At 34.9% G+C, this 22971-nt stretch overlaps 1 protein-coding gene across 4 annotated transcripts; it reads right to left on the bottom strand.

Moving 5' to 3' along the window:
• Positions 1-49: 49 nt before the first annotated feature.
• LOC123691225 (solute carrier family 2, facilitated glucose transporter member 1-like) lies at positions 50-22691 on the bottom strand. 4 transcript variants are annotated; one of them, XM_045635517.1, is made up of 12 exons: positions 22288-22691; positions 9791-9818; positions 6548-6694; positions 5983-6143; positions 5229-5353; positions 4703-4843; positions 3935-4072; positions 3083-3270; positions 2608-2820; positions 1120-1222; positions 672-840; positions 50-363 (listed from the first exon to the last, which is right to left on the bottom strand). In XM_045635517.1, the coding sequence occupies exons 1-12, from the start codon at positions 22440-22442 to the stop codon at positions 255-257; spliced, it is 1677 nt and encodes a 558-aa protein (XP_045491473.1). In that variant the 5' UTR covers positions 22443-22691; the 3' UTR covers positions 50-254. The 4 variants fall into 4 exon arrangements, with proteins under 4 accessions (XP_045491473.1, XP_045491474.1, XP_045491476.1 ...); XM_045635518.1 differs by lacking the exon at positions 9791-9818; XM_045635520.1 differs by lacking the exons at positions 9791-9818; positions 22288-22691 and adding an exon at positions 19355-19465.
• Between the last annotated feature and the right edge of the window lie 280 nt (positions 22692-22971).

Genomic DNA, 22971 nt, shown 5'->3' with positions numbered 1-22971 from the left:
ATTTCACAACAGTAATGCAATTGAGCGGTGTGACGTCACGACGTTCCTGTTAAAGGGCGGATTGAAGTCAAACGTGTCATATGACGTCACAATGTTCACGTAAATAAGTGTCCATCCAGTATGGGGTACGACGTCATTACACTTAACATAACGAGTGTGGCGTGACGTCACATGTATTGTGCAACATCGACCATTTTGTACAGGTTTTGATGTCACGTATGTGGTATGACGTCATCACGCAGTAACTTGTGACGTCACACGCTATGTAACGGCTCGGAGTGTAACGGTCGCGAATCGAACCCAAGACTGCAGAGCTGCGACACTTGCGTAGGTGTCTTGCCTTTCGTCTCCGGGAAGTACATTCTGGAAAATAATAAAAAGGCAACATTATTGATCTAGATAATTTAAAATGTTTTTTGTCAAAGCAAAACTATTTCATAACCTCGGTAGCAATATTTTAAACTAGTTTTTTTTTCTCTTCATAGTTTTGAAGAACTTCAGGCGCGTTGAGAGTAAAATTTCAAGGTCGCGTCATAGCAATAGCGTCACGTCATGGAGTAAGGCGACGATTTTGGTATCGTTGAATCTTGCCAAAGAAGTTTCACTTCTAACACGTGTGCTCGATACACGCATTTTTTAACATTTCTTACTAAAAACATATTATATTTTACCTGTGGAACACAAATAGGGCCCCAGTGAGCCCTGCGAACACGAGGAAGCAGTAAGGGCCTATCGCAGCCCTTAGCGAAGGGAAACACATGCCGACTAGAAAGTTACCGCCCCAGTTGGCAAGGGAGCCCCACGCCATACCCGCACCTCGGGGAGATACTTCGAACAGCTCTGGAATATAAATATTTAGGGGTTATTTAAAAATAAATAGAGGTTAATTTTTTTGGTATAAAGGGAGATTTAGACAAGGGTAAACTCTTGACTAAGATTTTTTTGCCGTTCCATTTCGAGTGCGATAGCTGTGAGATTTTTCAGCAACAGGAACAGCTTTAGCAATGGGTTTTGGGACAAATTATATTGGGAAATCATTGAATAGATAATTATTAGAAAACTGTATTTATATTTATGTAAAAAGAAAATCATATAAATCATAAATTAAAGTCTGCTCACCAGAAGCCATGAAGTACGGTATGGGACCAAGTCCGAACCCGTAGACTAGAACATAAGCGAGCACCGCCACCATCGCCACGTACGCCATCCATGGATACGCATTCTGGAATTAATAAAGCAATTAACTATAAGATCAAATATACGATTTCAAGGGTATCATTTTAGGGTAGGTATATAGAAGAAAAACAGGACGTTAGAAGGTTGAGCAAATTGCAAGATTATGTGCAAGTTGAATTGTGTATTTGGTCATGAAATGTACATTTATTTGTACTTTTGATCAATCCCTAAAATGGGGTAGCAAGATTATGCTTACACCCTTATTATGCTACCGGCAGCAGACACATCTCCACACGCATGTGACGTTACAAAGCGTTTGTTTTTGCGGTTTCCAGGTACTCAAGGCTGCTTTTAATGTATTTATAAACAGCTTCTTTGCAGTTCCTCTTGCAGCAGCAGCAAGGGCCGCCTGCCCACGCGCGGCAGCAGCACAGCAGCAGCAGCAGCACACTCACAATGCAGCCCATAGCGGCCGCCAGCGCCGCCAGTATGCCGGCAGCGGCGAGCGTGGAGCCGAGCAGCAAGGGCCGCCTGCCCACGCGCGGCAGCAGCACAGCAGCAGCAGCAGCACACTCACAATGCAGCCCATAGCGGCCGCCAGCGCCGCCAGTATGCCGGCAGCGGCGAGCGTGGAGCCGAGCAGCAAGGGCCGCCTGCCCACGCGCGGCAGCAGCACAGCAGCAGCAGCAGCACACTCACAATGCAGCCCATAGCGGCCGCCAGCGCCGCCAGTATGCCGGCAGCGGCGAGCGTGGAGCCGAGCAGCAAGGGCCGCCTGCCCACGCGCGGCAGCAGCACAGCAGCAGCAGCAGCACACTCACAATGCAGCCCATAGCGGCCGCCAGCGCCGCCAGTATGCCGGCAGCGGCGAGCGTGGAGCCGAGCAGCAAGGGCCGCCTGCCCACGCGCGGCAGCAGCACAGCAGCAGCAGCAGCACACTCACAATGCAGCCCATAGCGGCCGCCAGCGCCGCCAGTATGCCGGCAGCGGCGAGCGTGGAGCCGAGCAGCAAGGGCCGCCTGCCCACGCGCGGCAGCAGCACAGCAGCAGCAGCAGCACACTCACAATGCAGCCCATAGCGGCCGCCAGCGCCGCCAGTATGCCGGCAGCGGCGAGCGTGGAGCCGAGCAGCAAGGGCCGCCTGCCCACGCGCGGCAGCAGCACAGCAGCAGCAGCAGCACACTCACAATGCAGCCCATAGCGGCCGCCAGCGCCGCCAGTATGCCGGCAGCGGCGAGCGTGGAGCCGAGCAGCAAGGGCCGCCTGCCCACGCGCGGCAGCAGCACAGCAGCAGCAGCAGCACACTCACAATGCAGCCCATAGCGGCCGCCAGCGCCGCCAGTATGCCGGCAGCGGCGAGCGTGGAGCCGAGCAGCAAGGGCCGCCTGCCCACGCGCGGCAGCAGCACAGCAGCAGCAGCAGCACACTCACAATGCAGCCCATAGCGGCCGCCAGCGCCGCCAGTATGCCGGCAGCGGCGAGCGTGGAGCCGAGCAGCAAGGGCCGCCTGCCCACGCGCGGCAGCAGCTGCAGCATGAGCAGCGCCGTGCACACGTTGATGGAGCCGCAGCCGATGGTCGCGTACTGCGCCTGCTGGTCCGACAGACCCGCCTGCTTGAAGATCGTTTGCGAGTAGTAGAACACCTGCAACCGATGATTATCAGTTAACACATAAATACTCTGTTGAACATATAAATCTTAAGTCCACAAAAACTACCTACTACAGAGATTCCTTCAGCTGCTGGAAGGAAGCGGAATTAAGCGAAATTTAAAAAAAAATCTTAAATCTAAAAATCTCAAAAAAAAAATCTCAACGTCCATAATCCTAAATTATAATCAGGTTGAAATCAAAGTAAAATTTTTAAATTCGATCACGGGATGCGAACTTCTCGTCTTTTCGGCTTACCGCGTTGATGCCGCTGGTCTGCTGTCCCGCCTGCGAGCTGCACACGAGCAGCAGCGGCAGCATCAACCGGCGGTCACGCAGCGCTTGCAGCATGCCGCAGCTCGCACTACCGGTATGTGACTCTTCACGTACAGCTTCTAATTCATCTGTGAGCACGCTGGGAGACACGCCACGAACCCGGCTTAACTCTAGAAATAGATCCGGCTTGAAGAACCAATAACTTCGAGACACAACTTATAGTAGTCATTTTAACAGGTAACATTTGACACTTCATAAAAATTCAACATAACCTTGTAGCGGCGGCCATAAAATAATATATTTTTATTTTATAATAATGACCGATACGAGCGATCCGGCTTGAAAGATAAATAGGTAGAAGAAAGATCTGGTTTAAATAACCAACAAGTTGAACAACCGATATTTAGGTAGTTTATTTAGTAACGTTGAGATCCGGCTTGAAGGACCAATAAGTTAGAAACACGACTTAGTTACAAATGAGATTTGGCTTAAAAGACCAACGAGTTGGGCACGCAATTCTATAACATATTGAAATGCCGCTTGAAAACTAGCGACATGGACACGCTATATTATGATTCCATGAGATCCGGCTTGAAGGACCAACAGGTCGTTCTCTTGTTAGGCCAAGTTTACGAGGAAATCTATATTTTTTTCCGCGACAGATCAATCTATTCGTATGAACTAGACTGACTAGCGTGTGTGCCAAGCACACATGTCAGAAGTGAAACTTCTTTTGTAAGATTCAAAGATACCAAAATCGTCGCAATTCAATCGATTTATTTTTGAAAATTTTAAGTTTTACCTCATTTTTTATTTTTCTATTTTTATACATACCTCTTAAAGCTTCAACTTCGTCTTTCTTAACTACAAACAGGTACTTTGGACTTTCTGGTAATATAAATAAAACTGGTAAACAAATAATGACTAGTACAGCGTAGACGGATAAAAGATAAGGCCAGTCGTCAGCTCCTCCTGGAAAAATAAACATATTATTAAAAAAAATCTTTATCTAATCATCTTAATCTCAGAAGGATACATAAAAAGTGTGTTACTTTATGAAATATGTACATATATAAAAATTATATAGTAATTGTTGGTGTAAATTAAAAACGTCGTAAGTGTTATGTGTTTAATAGGACGATATAACAAATCTGCTTCGAAGGATCAAAATCACACAGATATATCTGTGTGATTTTGATGATGGCTTCATGGATCAGGGCTTCATTAAGAGTGGTAGGGTTTGTGTAAAATAAAAGCCGAATCTACATGTTAGTGGAGGAAGGAAGGTGGAATTCCTCCATCGAAAAAGGGAGGATCCTCGACCAGTCTACTCGACTGACCGGTCGTTAAGTCCCCAATGAATGATATCGGAAAGTTGCAAGAAATGTTATCGCTACAGAGGTAGCGATAACATTTCGCTTGCGCGATTCAAAGCGAGGTGTCGCTGCATGTTTTACTATATTGTTTAAAATCACTGCTGTTAACTGTAAACTTAAATGTAGTTTTCAATATGTGTATGTATGTATCTTGGAGCGGCAGCTCCCCGCAGCACATAATATCTCTAATTATTCAATATCATGTCGCAATCAATATAAAACTTACCCAATATAAAGCTAAGTCCCATAACTTGTCCCACAAGGACCCCCACGTTGACCCCCATGGGGCAGGCCACGCCCATCGCGCCTGTAAGTCTTAGAGGGGCTAACTCCGTTAGGTACATCGGCACTATGCTAGTTGTTAGACCTGGAAATTTATGAGAAAGCTATACAAAAATAGAATTGAATAAGTCGTAAAAATATTTATTTTTCTTCTTCATTGACACAAAAATTGATTAACCAAATTTATTTAGTAGACTGGTTAAATAATCGTATTTCAGCCTCGGGTACTTTAAAAATTTCTCAGATAGTTGATAAAAGCAAGATATGGTACAACTGGACCAATTTTTAATAGCCTATCATCAAAACTGTCATTATTTCAATAAACACAGGCTATCCCGAGTTAAACCATTAATGAAGTTTATAAAATTACGATAATTTCATCTTTTAAATAAACTATCAATTTAAAGACTATAGCTAGAAGGTTACTTCTGCGAAAAAAGGTGTATAAATGGTATTCACAAGGAACTCACCACCAGCCAAACCGACAAGCAACCTTCCAAGTATCAGCATCTCTACAGAGTTCGCTGTGCGACAGAATAAAAACATCAATGCACCAGCTATTGATAAGATGCTTGTTACTATTGTTGCTCTTTTCCTGAAAAAAATAAAGTTACCTACACATAATTCTACTTGGCACTTTTAATGAGAAATTGAGCTCAAATTATACCCCGAAAAAAATAGGTAGTTATTCAGGAAGTATGAGTTAGATAATTAAGTTTGATAGTGTTGACGCCTTGTGTGCAAATTATTAATTATACACACACACACAGGCTCGCGTGGGCTCATCGGCCGATCGCCCCTCCCGCCCCGCGCGCCTTATCCAGCGACCGGCACTCTCAGCTTCGCGGCTCGTGCGAGCAGTCGAACACACGCATTAATAATTACAATTTGTTTGGACTTGTCTTTATGTAAATTGCCGAGCACAAATATAAACCTTGAACTACCATTACGCCTTCTTATTTCACCGGCGACGAAGCCACCAAAGCCGCAACCAGCCTCTTCAGATAGTATTTCTTCACTCGAAAAAAATCTACTAGCAACCTAAGACCACTTTGAATGTAAATTTATGACCAGACACTGGTTCCTTTATTACAGTTCTTTATTAAATGTCTGGGACATTTAAGCTTCACAACATATCCTAACCTATGTCTTCTTAACAAAAAGGTATACCACATCGACATTTAGTTATCACATAAATTGACTTCTATTCTTGGCAAAACCAACCTCCCCATCTTATCAGCCAGCACTGAACCGAGGATGGATCCAGTGCATCCTCCAACAATGAAGATGGAGACAACGGAAGACCAGAGTACGTTGAGCCATGTTTCGTCAAGTGGCAGATCGTAGCGGCTGATGAAGCTCTCATTGCAGAACTGCTTTATCACCTGGAGTTTTTAAGACCTAATTTGTTATAATGATTAAACATAGTAAAATAAATATCAAAAGATTGACTGAAAGATAAGTAACCAAATGTTGGTGTTTTACAAATTATTCCCATTGTCATTTTGTTATATTGCTTAAAAGTATAGCTATAAAAAAAACTAATAGCCCTTTTTTATCTGAGGCTTTTGCTAGATCCAGTCAATGTATTTAATTCTTTTACATGTATAGCGGCCAAGAAAAGGACATTAAAACCAGACAAAATACCAGACTTTACAACATCACATTAAGGGCTTAATCCCGCATTATGATAACTCCCATCCTTATTATTTACTCCGTATTGCGCTTATAAATCAAACCAAAAAGCATAAATATATTCAGGCTAAAACTATATTCCTATAAGACCTACCTCAGCGGGTGTATTAACAACGCCGATATTAAATCCCACCGGTAGCGAGGACCCCAGCGTGGTGACCACACCAGCTAGCACCAGGTAGACCGACCATCCCGGCCGGTAATCGTGTGTCTGAGTCAAATGCTGGTGCTCATTCGTGATCTGCAAAGATGGGATTGAGATGGGTTAATGGGATCGTTATGATTGGTCTATATATTGGTGTATATATTAACATTTACTGGTAGTGAATTGTAATAGCAACGATATTTAGACCAATTTACTATAATATATATAGACGTGCTCAACTCAAGACGAATTTTAAAGGTTTGATACCTTTTTTAAGGATATCAGTTTCACCTTACTTTATTCAGTAATTACAATATTTTTCTAATTTTAATAAGTAATTAATAGTACTTAGAAAGATCCTAGATAGGTATATTTCAATCTAAACAAGAACGATCTTGAAACAAATATTATTAACAGAATGGCAGCAGGTCAGCTCCTTTGCTAATTTTAGCGTTTATCTAAGATTATGATTGTTATGAGCTATGAAAACAATAAGAAATAAAGTTGGTTTGCGGATTATAAAGTTAATAAAACTGTGATTATGAAATATCGTGCATTTTTAATTACATCGTACGAGTAACAACGCATTTATAATTGTATATTGTGGTCTAATAGGCCTAATAGCTAACCTAATCTTTATTCATTGTTTGATGTCAGGTTACATTCTAATGATTCCCGTATACAACTACAAGCTGTTCACAATTCAAATTCAACAATTGTTGAAGTGAAACTTCTTTAGGCGCGTAGAGTAAAATTTCAAGGTCGTGTCATGGTAATACCGCCACGTCATGGAGTAGGCTGCGACGATTCTGGTATCTTTGCATCTTGCCAAAGAAGTTTCACTTCTGACACGTGTGCTCGGCACACACGCTTTTTTTTCAATTAAATAATATGTAACAATAACAAATTAACTTACACCAACATCTGTCTTCATCCCTTTACATCTTCCTTTCATATACTCTTAATAAAACAAACAAGAAATCCTTCGAAGAAAAAAGTGTAAGGAAAAGCATTTCAAACGGTGCAAGAAAATTCAAACCCTAAAACTAACTGAAATAGCGTATAAAATCGTGAGAAACCAAGTGGTGAGTTACCACTTAGAGGAGAAGAGGACCATTAGAGCTGTGGTCAGATCTACGCATGACGGTAAGACAGAACAAAAGAAGAATATTGGCCAGAACCAATCACATAACCAGCCGTCTACGATGAAGTATGTGAGGACTATTGACGCAGACCCGTGGGCTCCTATAGCTGGTAGGAGAGTTAGGGAATTTTTGACAGTATTTATATAGTTACCTATAGTCTTCATCTTCAGTGTATAGAGAGATAGAGAGATATTATTATTATTTATAAAATAGGTATTTTAGATCCATAAAAAATATATTTATACATTTTGTTTAAAAAGCTTACAGTACGATACGTGCTCGGTGCTATCAAGACTCAAGTATCAGTCTCAAGCACGGTGACTGACCTTATTTGCATGGCTATCCTGCACATACAGTGCAAACCAATTATTACGTTATTTTCTCACCAATCCACGCAGGTACAAAAAGTAATGTATATGTCGCTGTCATTCGGTAGAATCTGGAATTTGATTGAATGTATAGTACGTTCATTGAATTGGCGAAATTAAATTAATTGACTAAAGGACAACACGTCAAGTTGTTTATTGTACCTAACGTTCAAACCTCTTTATATGTTCTGTGGTTCCAAGTTTCCAACACACTACTCATGTGGTTCAACGTCAAACGACGGCGACGTATACAATTTTTTCACTCCACTTTATTTGAACTCTACTTTTAATTGAAGTTTTATTCATAACATAAAACTACGTTTTAATAATAGACTCTATAGTATAATTTATAATCTCAGAGATAATCCCATTCAATTAAGAAAACCGTGACGTTATGATAACACTATCTTTAATTCAGTAATTTACAACTATTTACGCTACCAATAATTACATAGTGATTTATTTTTAATTGTACAGTAAATCCTTCTTGATCTATACATAGTCTAGACGTAATTACCGCTGCATTATGATAATGAACTTGCTTGTTCTTGGATTTATTTAAATACACACATACCTGTGTATATAAGTAATACATTTAGCAAATATGAAATAATAATTAACATTTTTATTTATAGAAAGTATCAATAAGATTAGATTATTGTCACGTGCAACGGTGCATTTACATCAGACGAGCGAATGCTCACTCACTGTAACCCCACTATGTCAAATTATTTTAGTGTAAACAGTTGTAGAGCATTCTTTCGTTGTTATGCGTTCGAAAAGATTCAATGCAATGTTCTAATACTAAACAACACTGAATACGAGTTTTCGTTTACACTAAAAGATCACGAAAGAATGCTCTTGCTAAGTTCTAGCTCTATGTTCGTTTGGTCTAAATGCACCCAAAACTACTTTCTAAGTAACTATTTATTTAACACATACGCAACTACAGATAAGAACAATTAATAAGCAATATCTCAAAGAAACCAGTCTCATGTTTGACCCAATTTCGATATAATGCATAATTCATTCAGAGATATGAGATGAACTACTTTACTACATATATGCACGTAATTCTTATGAGAAAAAGCGCTCAGGAGAAAAAAAAAGTAATATTTTATTGACCACCAGTTTTACGCGCACGGCTTCGCCCGCTTTGTTTCTACAAACAAAAATCCTCCCTCACGATCCACTTGAATTAAAAAAACCTCCATAAAAATATGTTGGATAGTTTTAAAGATCTAAGCAGGCATAGGGAGTAGGAATGATCAGATAGTGTCTTTGTTTTATATCATGTAGTGTTCTCAACAACTCTATCATGAATTCATGAGTCTATTTTTTAAATAGAAACCAGTCATATTGACGTAAGGTAGGTCCATCTGTGTGTAAATTTATGCTGAATCTCTTGAGCAGTGTACGTAAGATTTCCGGCATTTAGATTTAGGCAGTTAACACTTTTTCCACCGATCTTTTTATATGTATTTACTATTTACGTAGATAAATACGGAAATTTAATGAATAAAAAGACAATTATTCTTAAACTACTTATTATGTAAGGTATAATTAAAGTGCAAATAAAAATGATAGTGCATTAATAAAAGGATACAGGTCAATGAGACAGACGGGGAAAACATTGTTAGTCCAAGGAGGAAGGTCATAAACTCTATCACAATGAGTACCAAGGAGGCGACGAGACCCGCTAGCAATCTGAAAACATTTCATAATAGTTTTTGTCTTGTTGTTGTCTTTGTCTTACTGAATAAATCGCGTTTTAAATCGTCAAAAGGTAGCGCTGTCTTTAATTTATAATAGACCTTCGGGAGTGAGAATTGGAAGGAACTAAATTAATTAATTTGGGTATATTTATTATCACGGGTATTCAGCGGCATGAAAATGTTTGCTATGTTATGCATTATCTTAAGCAAATGAAATATTATGTAAAAATAAATACCTAGGTATAAACAGAAACGTGACGGTCATACTTGTTTTGATAGCTTGATAAGTAGTTACCCATATTTTTCTACACAAATTGCCTAATAGGTAATATATATGTATGTCTGTGATCTGTTTCCTCTTAAATTTGGAAATACAACAAAATATTTAAAAAAAGTTTAGCGTGTGTTGAACACTTGTACGTTTGGCAAATATAACATGTAGAAAATAAAAAAAATCCTTAGTAGCAGATAGCAGATTACCATTACCAGATTTACATTATAATATTTTATTGTTGACTATTAAAATGTCACACAATATATTATTATTTAGTTAGAATTATTATTACATTGGTAATAAACAAAATAGCAATTTATGTACTCTACTATTAACGTCAAGGTTCCTGAAGTTAACATAGTTATCATAATGAAAAAATTGATCAATTTATCAAACAAGTAGTGCTAAAATAAGTGAAAAATAAGCATGTTTCAATATAGACACATTTATCTTAATGTGTTTTTATTATATTGATAATGTTAACGTAATTGCTCATCCATTGTGAATAATAATTACCATACTTTAACTTTTAAAACTTATGTCATTTGTTTATTGATTGATTAAATACATTTTCACTTGTTACCTTCTTTGTGATATGTCTATCGGTAATTAAAATGCGTCATAATTATTTGGTAATGTAATTACATCCTTACTTATTTATAACTTCATGTGGACAAGTCAGACACAGTACTAGGTTTTTTATTAGGTGTTTTTAATTACCACAGACTATTAAAACTTCAATGAAAACAGGGTTCATTAACCTCACATGTTCTTTATAGACTTTGAATGAATTATAATACTCTATCATCCAGTAGGTACAGCACGTGTGCAGAAAACAGAATACAAATTACTTAAACATGACCGGATGTTTTGTTTTCGTTATTTTATTAAAACAAGAGAAAAACAATTAACTTTGAATGCTTTTAAGACGTTAATAATTTGAATTTACCTACAGTGAACTTTAACGATAGAGGTTCTAAATTCATAGAGCATCTATGTTTTTTTAAATAAAATTTAATTAAATGGAAAGCGTGTGAACTTTGTAGAATTAATTATCATATCAGACAATTTCAATTTACTAAAATCGTCAGAAAAATTTCAATTTACTTACCATTATTATCATTGTTACTAATTAGTAATTTTTACATAAAACAATTTGGCGTTGTAGTAATGTAAAACAAATATGTTAAATAATACCTAATTGGCTAATTACCCACTTTATTTGCTTTAAGTTTAATTTATGACACAAAATTCGCAAGTATTTATGAAATTAAAAGAAACAGTTGTTTAATATAATATTAATTGTTGTACCTACTTAGTGCAAACTGCAAAGTGTAGGTTACACAATGTCGATGTGACCTTGACATACAATTTATTTACACAGTTAAAGTCTATTGTTATCTACTTTACCTATTTGTATAATTAATAAATTATATTTACACAAAATAGGAAAATAATCAGATTTTACATCTATATTAAAGGTGAAGAGTTTGTTTGTTTGTTTAAACGCGCTAATCTCAGGAACTACTGGTCTGATTTGAAAAATTCTCTCGGTGTTAGATAGTCCATTTATCGAGGAAGACTATAAAAGAGTATCTAAGGCTGTTTATCGTGCTAAGACCAATAGGACCGGAGAAATGGAGAAATGCGGATAAAACCGAGCTGGTAAGGTACATGCTGTTTGCCTGGATTTTATTAATAGGAACCTACAAATTATAAAATTCTAAATATAATTCATATTTAAAATAGGCTTTCCTTTTGCCAATCTACCTAACTACTATATAAAAATAAGAAAAAAGTAGCTTAAAAAATAATTATCCACAATCAATCGTATTACATATACAGCATGTTCATATTCTTATTCAATACAACAAAAAACTTAAGATACAAATAGATACAAACCAGCAAAAAAAAGGATTCACGAAATCAGTTTATCGACCTTTTATCAGTTAATAATTGGGGTCACCGCACTTGAGGTCATATAGAGTAGCTCTATCATACAGCCATATGCATGAAGCCTTTTTAACCGACTTCAAAAAAAAGGAGGAGGTTATCAATTCGGCCGGTATGTTTTTTTTTATGTATGTACACCGATTACTCCGAGGTTTCTGAACCGATTTACGTGATTCTTTTTTTGTTCGATGCGGGATGGTGTCGAATTGGTCCCATTAAAAATTTTATTCGGATAGGCCCAGTAGTTTTTATTTTATGAGCATTTTTGTCTGTAGGTATTTGTAAATTTTGCAAGTGCAAGTTTGAAGTCGGTTGTTTTTAACGCAGTTATCACTTGTTAATGAAATTATTGAGTGGTAACGTCTCTAGTTATGTGAAAAATAGTTCCTATAGATAACGAATTGAACTTGAATTCAAATCATTTATTTCAAAGTTCCGAATTAAGTATATCTTTCCACAATATAAGTACCTAGACAATTCGTTACAGAAATAGACGTACCTTTGTACTATTACATACATTTTCACGAAAAGATACACTGCTATATACGAAAAGATACACTGCTGGATATCACCAAATTAATCTTCCACAATCAACGGTTTTTACGGGAGCTTTTCAGAACAGGATATGCTACGACCGGATGATACGCTTTTAAAAATCTGTCAAATTTTTTATTGGTAGAAGCATAGGTAGGAGGTACTATCTACAACCTCAAACTGTATCAACAAACAAAACACCAAAATTTTAATTGATCGCAATTGAGTATTACTATTCAGAGGGAGATGCTAGGCTATGGAAAAATACTTTATGATTCATATTTTTTATTAACATGTTGTTTGAACACGCCGGAAGACTTGGAGGCAATAATTTGCATTTTACACACGAATTTAACTAATAAAATATTTAATGATAGGTTCAAGTTTCATGTGACAAAGTTATGTACATCAGGTAACTATGTACTTTAGATGTAAAGAGTAAATAACACTATTTATCGATGAAGGCTAAGGGCTATATATTCACGCTAAGACCGATAAGAACGGAGCAATGCAGGTAAAACCGCGGGGCACTGTTAGTCTTCTACTACCTATATAAAAATAAGTCGGGTTTTCCTTCCTAACGGCTGACGCTATAACTCCAAAATGCACGAACCGAATTCCACGGTTTTTCATTCGTTGGAAAGGTCTCGGGCTCTGTGAGGTTTATAGCAAAGAAAAAGGCTTGGGAAAAAGGTGTCTCTGGTGGCGAAACGGAGTTCACCCGGTTTGCTAGTTGCATATAATATTAACAAATTGTTCTTTTAACGTGTTTATTATTTGTAACTTGATGAGTTTGTAGCTGTACCTAGGTAATCTATGAATTGCGTCAATCATTATTTACATATTTATACAAATGAACATGTAGAGTTGCAACTTGCAACACCTCATGGTTAAATTACATTAATACATTACAATTTACAAAACATGACCGACTTAATTATTCTGTGAGTCTCAGCGTAATTGCAATTATCTTTGCGTGTTATCGTAAAATTTTACCGGTATTTTTTAAGTTTTGACTAAAAATATCATGTTTTTTTAAATGGAATATCTTAATTTGGTTGCCCTCACAGTTCACACTGTCCCAACTCCCAAGGCCAACCAGTTCAGAAATTTATATCGAAGAAAACATCTATGTGCGCGACGTGTTTTCAAATAGAATGTTCTAACTTCTATACGCAAAAAATACGACGTCACAAAATTATTATTATGAATTTATGAATCTTTGATAAAATTTAAATATGCGAAATAATTCCACGAATTTAATATAAACTAGGTAGTTAAGAATATTAGAAACATTTTATTGTAAAAATTGGTTAAGTTAATAGAGACGTAAATATTTATTACTTACTTATTATAATGAAATGAAATGAAATGAAATGAAATGAAATGAAATGAAATGAAATGAAATGAAATGAAATGAAATGAAATGAAATGAAATGAAATGAAATGAAATGAAATGAAATGAAATGAAATGAAATAATTTATTTGCAGGAATTGTGGTCTACAAGGTTTTACAATATATTACATTAAAGTCCGCACAATTCGCCAGCAGACTGGCATACAAATATTTATGTGTATTTAACTAACTAAATTACAATATATATTTAGATTAATTTTAACATTTTACATTACAGTTATTATTATTATCTACCTTTTCTATCTTTAGTGTTTACAAGCAAAGAACTCATTTATATTATAAAAGCAATGAGATTGCAGCCACTTTTTTAATTTAAGTTTAAACAATTGCATGGGCAATTCCTTAAATGCCATTGGGATTTTATTATATATCTTCGCACTCATAACATGACTGTTTTTGCTACATAAAGCAGTGCGACAAATTGGAAGTTGCAATCTGTGAGGATCCCTGGTTGGGTACTGACTATTTTGACAACTTTTAATGTACATATAGGGATGCTGTTTCACAAATATTCCAACCTCCAAGATGTATAAGGAAGTAAGTGTTAAAAGTCCGAGTCGCTTAAATAAGTCTCGACAACTTTCTAAGGGCCCTACTCCACATATTGCTCTGACACACCTTTTCTGAGCTATAAAAACTTTTTTTACGTTAGTAGAGTTGCCCCATAAAATAAGACCATACCGAAGCAACGATGAAACATAACCATGATATGCAATGATTGCCGCTCTCTCATCAATAATCTGTTTAATTCTTCTGAGGGCAAATACAAACTTATTTACACGGGTACAAACAGAATCCGTGTGAGCTTTCCAATTTAAGTGGTTGTCTAATGTGATACCTAAAAATACCGTTTCAGTAACTTCGTCAATACGTTGTCCATTATAAATTATGTCAAGGTTATGTCTAATGTTATGATAATTACAGAATTGCATTAGTTTTGTCTTTGTAATGTTAGGAGTTAAATTATTATATTTTAGCCATTCTGTTACATTTTTAATAGTCAAATAAATGTCTTCTTTGTAGGTGGTCAATTTGTTACGAGGTATGGTGATGGATACATCATCCGCGAACAGAGTACATTTATGTTCTGTAACGTTAGGAAGATCATTTATGTACAATAAGAACAGGAGAGGCCCGAGGATACTGCCTTGTGGTACTCCGTATTTATTATGTACGTATTGTGATCTTACCGACTTTTTTAACGAATTGTTGTCTATATACGATATCTCTACACATTGCATACGGTTAGTCAAGTATGAGGTCAGCCACTTGTGCGCTGGACCTCTTATTCCGTACAGAAAACATTTGCTGAGTAGAAATTCATGGTCAACACAGTCAAATGCACAGCTCATATCAAAGAAGACTACAGATACCTCATTACGCCTATCAATGTTGTCAATAATATTTTTTGTCAATGTGTGAGTTGCGAGTGTGGTCGATTTACCTTGTTGAAATCCATTCTGTTCTTGTTTAATGATATTAAATTTACTTATAAATCGATTTAACCTGCTATACATAATTTTTTCATAAATCTTTGCTATTATTGGTATAAGGGTAATTGGTCTATAATTGACTAATTCCTGACGTTTGCCTTTTTTATGTATAGGTCTAATGACTGAATATTTGAGTCTATCAGGGAATATACCTTGTGTAAGAGATAAATTAAGCAGATGGACTAATACAGGACATATTACTTTAATACACATTTTAATAGTACATGTTGGTATATTGTCATATCCTACTGCTGCAGTATTATTCAAGGATTGTACAGCTTTATAAACATCGGATTCTATGCACGGAGATAAGAAAATAGAGGATTCTTTAGACACAATACTATACTTAGCAGAACCAGAACCATTAGCGGAGTTATGTCTATTGAAAAACGTATTGAAAGCTTCTGCAATTTTAGCTGGTTCATCTATTACAATATCGTTTTGTGATATATATTCGATATTTTCAGACATGTTACTATTATTAATTTTATTTGATATTATATTCCATGTCGCTTTTGATTTATTTTTTGATTTATTTATATAATTACGGTTAATACATTTTTGAGAAGATACTATACACTTTCTTAAAACTCTTTCGTATTTTTTATAATTATTTCTGTTATTTTCAGATTTATTTTTGTAGTATGTATGACGAAGCTTACGTTTATTTCGACTTGAGATTCTTATACCTTTTGAAATCCATTTGGGTGATGCTACACTGTTCTTTAATTTGATTTTGTTTATGGGAAAGCATAGATCAAAAAATAATTTAATGATGTCATGAAATTCATTGAAAGCTTCATTACTTGAGGTTTGTTGTAGAACCTCGGTCCAGGATAAGCTGTTTAGAGCATTAACAAATTTCTTCGTATTTTCTTTACTGTAACAACGTTTTTTTATAAAGATGTGATTTTTTTTCTTCACTGTGGCAATGGGAAATTGTAACGTTTGGCCAGTTTCATGGTCTGACAGATCAAGAAAATGAACTTTGCCAATTGACTCTCTAATGTTACTTATGATAACATCCAAGCAGGAGTTTCGCCGCGTGGGTTGGTTAATGTGCAAATAAAGGTTGTAGGCCATTAAGATTTCTTTAAAACTATTGGAAATGGGTGTATTTTTTAAAATATCAATGTTCATGTCGCCAGCAATTATGATTTTTTTATTTGATTTAAAAGTCATTTTATGCAAAAGAATTTCAAAAATGTTTAGAAAGTTGGTACTATTAGAATCTGGTGTCCTATAGATACAAATAATAATCATTTTCATATTTGGTATTTCGACTCCGCAACATTCAAATACTTTTTCCACTGAAATTTCATTACAGTACGGTATATTAATTGATTGTATAGTTTTGTCAGTTAAGATACATACTCCTCCTCGCTTTTCATTGCGTCTAGAGAAGGAACTTGCAAGTTTAAAGTTTTTTAATTGTATGCATGTTTCGTGTCCTGCTTTTATAAAAGTTTCCGAAAAACAAATAAAGTCAATTTTATTACCAAATTCCGAAAGCTCGTTAATTGTAACTTCAATAAGTTGCATTTTGTTTAGTAGGCCCGCAATATTTTGATGTAATAGACTAGCTACGTTAGACTCGAAAAAATGTTACTGACGTGTCTGGAATCGAACTAACGTGTATCTCCGACGACTTTGAACATTTTGTTTTTGAAACAATAGGAAAGTAGTATGGTATGGTACCTTTTTCAGGAGGCAACTCTTTTTTTACAGAAAACGTTTTTTGTCTTTTATAATGGCTTTTTTTGAAGGTTAAAAATGTTTTTGTATAGTAATACATGTCAATTTTATAGTTGAGAATTTTACAAAGTTCAAAATAGTACATTTTAGTTGTCCTATAAAAGGGTTTTAGATTTACAAAGTCACAGTTTTTAAAATTATTAGATACATAAAATAACATCTCATTTAGCTTTTTTTCGCTTAGGTACAGATTATTAATTACACTTAACAAGATTACTTTTGCATTTTTAATATTTCTTAGGATAACTATGAGTTCTGACATTATTTCGAAGGGATTTTTGTCATGCTCGCCAATACATAAAATTAGGACATTATTGGGAGAATCTGGAAAATTGGAAACATTTTTCGTTATTTCAGGGGTTGAGGCATACGGTTTTGTAAACGAACTTATCGCATATTTTAGGTACTTTGTCTTTTCCCTGCTTTGTATCAATGCGATTGATAAACCGATGCATTGCTGTCCACCTAGGATAAGTATTTTGTTCTCATTTGTCGACTCATTCACAGGTAAAATAATGCGTTTATTATCTGTATTATTTTTTAATTCAGCGCCATCTAGCGAGAGTACTGATGTGGAAGAGTTTGCTTCCGCGCCATCTTGTGTTGGATAGGGTGCTTCATTATTTATGATTTTGTGACTAATATCTATTGGACACTTTGAATTTGTCGATTTTTCTTGTTGGCCATCTAGTGACGAGGAGCATGCGTTTTTCTTAGATGTTTTATGATTCAATGTTGAGGGTAGTGATATTTTTTCAAGCGAGGCTATGTAATCTTTATTTTGTTTATAGTTCAAATTCAAGTCTGTACAGCTATTACTAAGTTGCTCATCAAGAGTAGATTCATTTAAGTATTTACGCCGTTTTCTAACACTTGAAGTTTTTAACATGGTGGGCGTTGTGCATATAGATTTATATTGTGATATTGTGATTTGTTGTGATGAGGTAAGTTTTTTTAGGGAGTTTATTTCTAAGTTTAACTCGTCAATTTCATTATGTGCAGCTTGTAGTTGATAACTTAATTTTCGGATTTCTTCTTTAAGTTCTTCTCTGTCATTTATTACAGTTGATAAGTCAGGTAGGCTTTTTGGTGAAATAGTGGAATGCAAGGACCTGAATGAAGAGTTTAAGGATGTATTCAGTGTTTGGGATTTATATTTCCGCAGAGTTACGAATTCTTCATCCATATTTAGATTTAGATAGATTTCATTTCCTGACTCGTGCTATAATCAGTATTTAGTAGTGATAACCCTTATAAATATATACCAGCTGTTTTAGTATCTAGATGTCTCTCATGTCATGTAGGTAATAACTAATAACGGTCTCAGGGACAAGATTTAATTTATATATTTTTTCCTCTAGAATTTATTTTCTATGTTGAAAATTTGGATTTTTGTCAATTCCACTAGTTATTTGTTATTCATTTAACCTTGAAAGTTGTAGTTTGAATTTGGAGTTGTTGCTTGATTTCGAGAGTTTTAACAGTTACGGTTAATTGTCTTACTACCTATATGGATTTTTTGCAGTATTATAGGTATGTAACTTACGGCACTTATTGTGAGCAGTGAGGTAAAATCCATTTACACAATTGTTTTTTGTTGAATTCTTCTTAGTTCAAATCACTTTTCTTGAATTTGAGTGACTGACTATTTGTTCGGTCATTTATTTTATTACTGCAATTTGTTTCACTTGGATAACACTTACACTTCTTTATTGTATCTAACTTAAGAATTTAGACTATATTTTACTTGAGTTTTATCAGTATTTTATTTTTAAGTGTAAAAATACTACGGAGCGGATTTTGACGTAACGGTCGTAACGGTAAAAAACGAAAATTAGACTAGAAAGAATTTAGACTATATTTTACTTGAGTTTTATCAGTATTTTATTTTTAAGTGTAAAAATACTACGGAGCGGATTTTGACGTAACGGTCGTAACGGTAACTTCGAAAATTACATAAAATTACCACTTAATCATTAATTCAAGCGGAATAATGACTCAATATAAATTATACATTCCTCAATAACAATTTTCCATTAAAAAGACACACATTTTCATTCAAAATTATTTAAAAATAAGTAACAAAAATTATCAATACACACCCGAGGCTTCTCTACAACCATGTTATCACACGCACTTTACAAAATACAAATTATATATTACAAAACGCACGGTTTACAACAAAACCCGGTCGTGAATGACGACTTGCTCACGTTACTACTACTCATATAGCGGTATAATATCGTATTGGCAAGATATATGCTATATCGTAAGGTGCATTTTCATTTTCATACAGGTTGGGAATAGCCGCACGTTAAACATATTGTATGTACACAATATTAAAAACTTATATAGGAAGGAATTGTAACGCCATCTAGACGGAAAATGCTCTCATTACTGATATAAAAAAAGTTAAGTACTCAAAAGAAACATTGCATAATTTTTGCAAAGAAGGAAAACTGCATTCTATGATTTTCGAAAATTAGCTTTTGGGAATCGAAGCGAATATAAAACTTATAAAATTACTCGATGATATTTTATTTTATTAACCCTTAGGGTCAAAACTATATTATGAGCAATAAGCTACAGCAATTTGCGTTATATTCTTAAACGCTAAACTGTATTGTTTATTTCTGAAATGATAATTTTCGATTAGTTAAATCTCTTTAACAAACTTTTTAAAATAATGAATATAAGAGAGAGGAGACAAATTCCACCCTGTATATATGTTACAAGGTCAGTGACCCCGTGCATTTCGCTGAGTGCCGTTTCCAGAAAGAAGAATATGCAATTTTTTTAGCTATTCTGTACATTTCTATAACTACTAATGAGGAACATGTGAGGAACCTACACGTTCCGTATAGGCCTATATTTAGCGCGTATATGTGACGTTAATCTAATTGTTTACGCTTAAATGGATTTACCTAAGTAAATAAATTGTATTGATAAACATAGGGATATAGTTTTTCCAAGGTTATGCATATTTATTTCCTATATCAATCATTTTAAAATTTCTGTTAAAACTTGTGACTCTCTTGTTTATAATATTAGATATCACCTACTATGGAATTTGAAGAATTATTAATATTAACTTCTACTTTTAAATTTCCAAACCAACACAAAATACGATTGCTATTATAGGTAATTAATGGTCTTCATTTTTCATCAAAACGAAAATACTACTTACTTATAAAATATTCGGTAAAATTTAATAATTACTCCGTATAATAGGTACCTAATTCTAATATGTTTTTAATGCATTTTCCGATACAAACAAATATCGATTGTAATCTGCACTTACCTCTACCCATTTTCAACACGGCGTAATACGATAGAAGCAAAATATAATATACCTAGTGCCTACGTATTTACCGATTTACGAAATACCTTATTGAAAAAAAAATCATACTTGACTGGAAGCCGATGACCCCATAGATCGATCCGAATTTGAAAATCGAAGCAAAAATTGGCGCGAAACGCCGCGTCTACTTTTTCTTTTAATTCAGCTATGCACTCGCGCAAAGGCTTACAAATATTGTTGCAAGGTAAGAAAATGGAATACGACACAACACGTGAAGAATTTTCACGTGCCGTGATATCGGCCGACCGGCACGAATACGAAACCACAATAGGTTACGTTCGGTCAGTCGAACATAATACCTTATGTTTTGTAAACTGTTTCAGGTAAATGCAATCACTACTGGACGTAACTGGTCGTGAGAGTAAATATACTGTGAAGGGATGTTACAGTTTTTTCTTTCATAAAAATAAATTTATTTTAACTTGTTTACTTTTCGTTTCCAAAAAATAAGTTTATTTCTAAGCTTTGTTTGACCTAGTTGAATAGGAAAAATATAAACTTTTTGCATGTTAAGCATATTTGAGCAACTAAGAATATTAATAAATTTAAAATATTATTATAGTGTTAAAATATTTTTCTGGTGTAGTTAAAAAAAAGTAATAGAGGAAATAAGCTATATCCACTCTATAATAAATAATATGGCCTCATGGAGAATAATTATGTCAAATAAGTAATTTTATAGCATAATAATAAACAGGTAATCGCTGTAAGCTCTAACAATATTGAGTGATATTTGCCTATTCCTAGATAGGAGATAAGAAGTATCTATCAAATGTTAATGAACAAATATAATTGATATTAGAATATTATTGAATATGAGAAATAATCATTAAGTATTATATATTTTTATAAGAAAAATGTAATCAAGTACTATGAATCCATGACTATTTAGTATGGACTACTTAAGAATGTGTCAAAATTTCCTATGACTAAATAATTTAAGGTTTTTTTTAAGTTACATATGGGTTTAAAAAATTATAGCTGTACAATGTAGTGTCATCCCTACACGCCTACATTGATATAAATTCATTTAATGCACACGTCTTATTCATTGAAAACAAACTCACAGACACACATGCAATGTTATTCTAGTTTTAACCAGTTTAAAGTGGTTAATGTTTACATCTGAATGTACTGTACAGTGTACACCTGGAAGTGAATTAGATCTGCTTTGTAAATTGTAGACTGTAGTTTAACTAATTTTTTTCTTACTAAAATAATTAGACACAGATTTATGATTAATTGATTTATTTATTTTTAATACTATCAAAAATTTAATATAAAGTTTTTCTTATTCAAAAAAATAACCATCTTTTGAAAAATTATCACGCATTGTTTATAATAATATTATATACCTATGACAATTTATAAAGTGTTATAAAAATTAAAAATCTAGCCGCGTAAAAATTGAAATTTTCCCAACTATATATTGCTATTACTGAATAAATAATTATGTTTCATTTCTACCAAACAAAGGTCAAAGTTACATCTGCCCAATGAATTAACAAAGAAACCTGTGCAAATATTTACGACATTCCCGCAATGCAGTTGCGCGAAAACTACAAACAAAAATCATCACATAAAATTAACAATATAAAAACAACAACATTAAGAAGAGAACAGAAAATGGTCCATAGTTTATATTTAACTGAAAATTTCCGGGATATTACTCACCGGCTGTGATATAACTGGAAGAGACTGTCGTGGTAATGACTCGGCAAACAATGTCGTACACTCTTTTTGCTCTCCCATATTAACGTTATCAGCACACACAAGTGGCCGAGAAGAGTAAGGAACCGTGCCGGGATCAAAGTGTTGGCACCTCTCATACCGCTAAACCGCTTTCACGAAAGCTCTGAATTTACAAGATTTCACTTTGAAAAGGCGCTCGATCTGGATCGAGTGACGTCAATGAAACTTTCTGTAGTATATTATAAATATCCTATTTACAAAATAGGATACATGGGGTTTTGGGAATATCAACTAGTTTTGTAAAATATAGTAACTAATGAATATAACACTCCTTTATTATATTATTATTTCGATTTCTCAAAACACAAAAAGCTCCAATTTGAAATTTGAATCATCTCATTTCACAACAAATCATAAATATGTCTGTGTAAATATGTCAATATGACGTAAAATAATAGATTAAAAAATATCAAGAGAAAAATCAAATAAACTATAGCAAAAACCCAGTTATTTTTAATATTTTGTAGTTGTTTTCATTGTTACTTAGCAACATTCAATGGATATTTCCTAGGGAATGAACGTCCTCACTATTATTGATCTTGAAATTATCTAAAGTAAATATATGAAATTATTGTAATTATATTTAATGAAACCTGTGAATGAAAC

Source organism: Colias croceus, chromosome 4 (assembly GCF_905220415.1).
Source record: "Colias croceus chromosome 4, ilColCroc2.1".
NCBI classification, from domain to species: Eukaryota; Metazoa; Arthropoda; class Insecta; order Lepidoptera; family Pieridae; genus Colias; species Colias croceus.
This window is presented reverse-complemented; position numbering and strand designations above follow the sequence as displayed.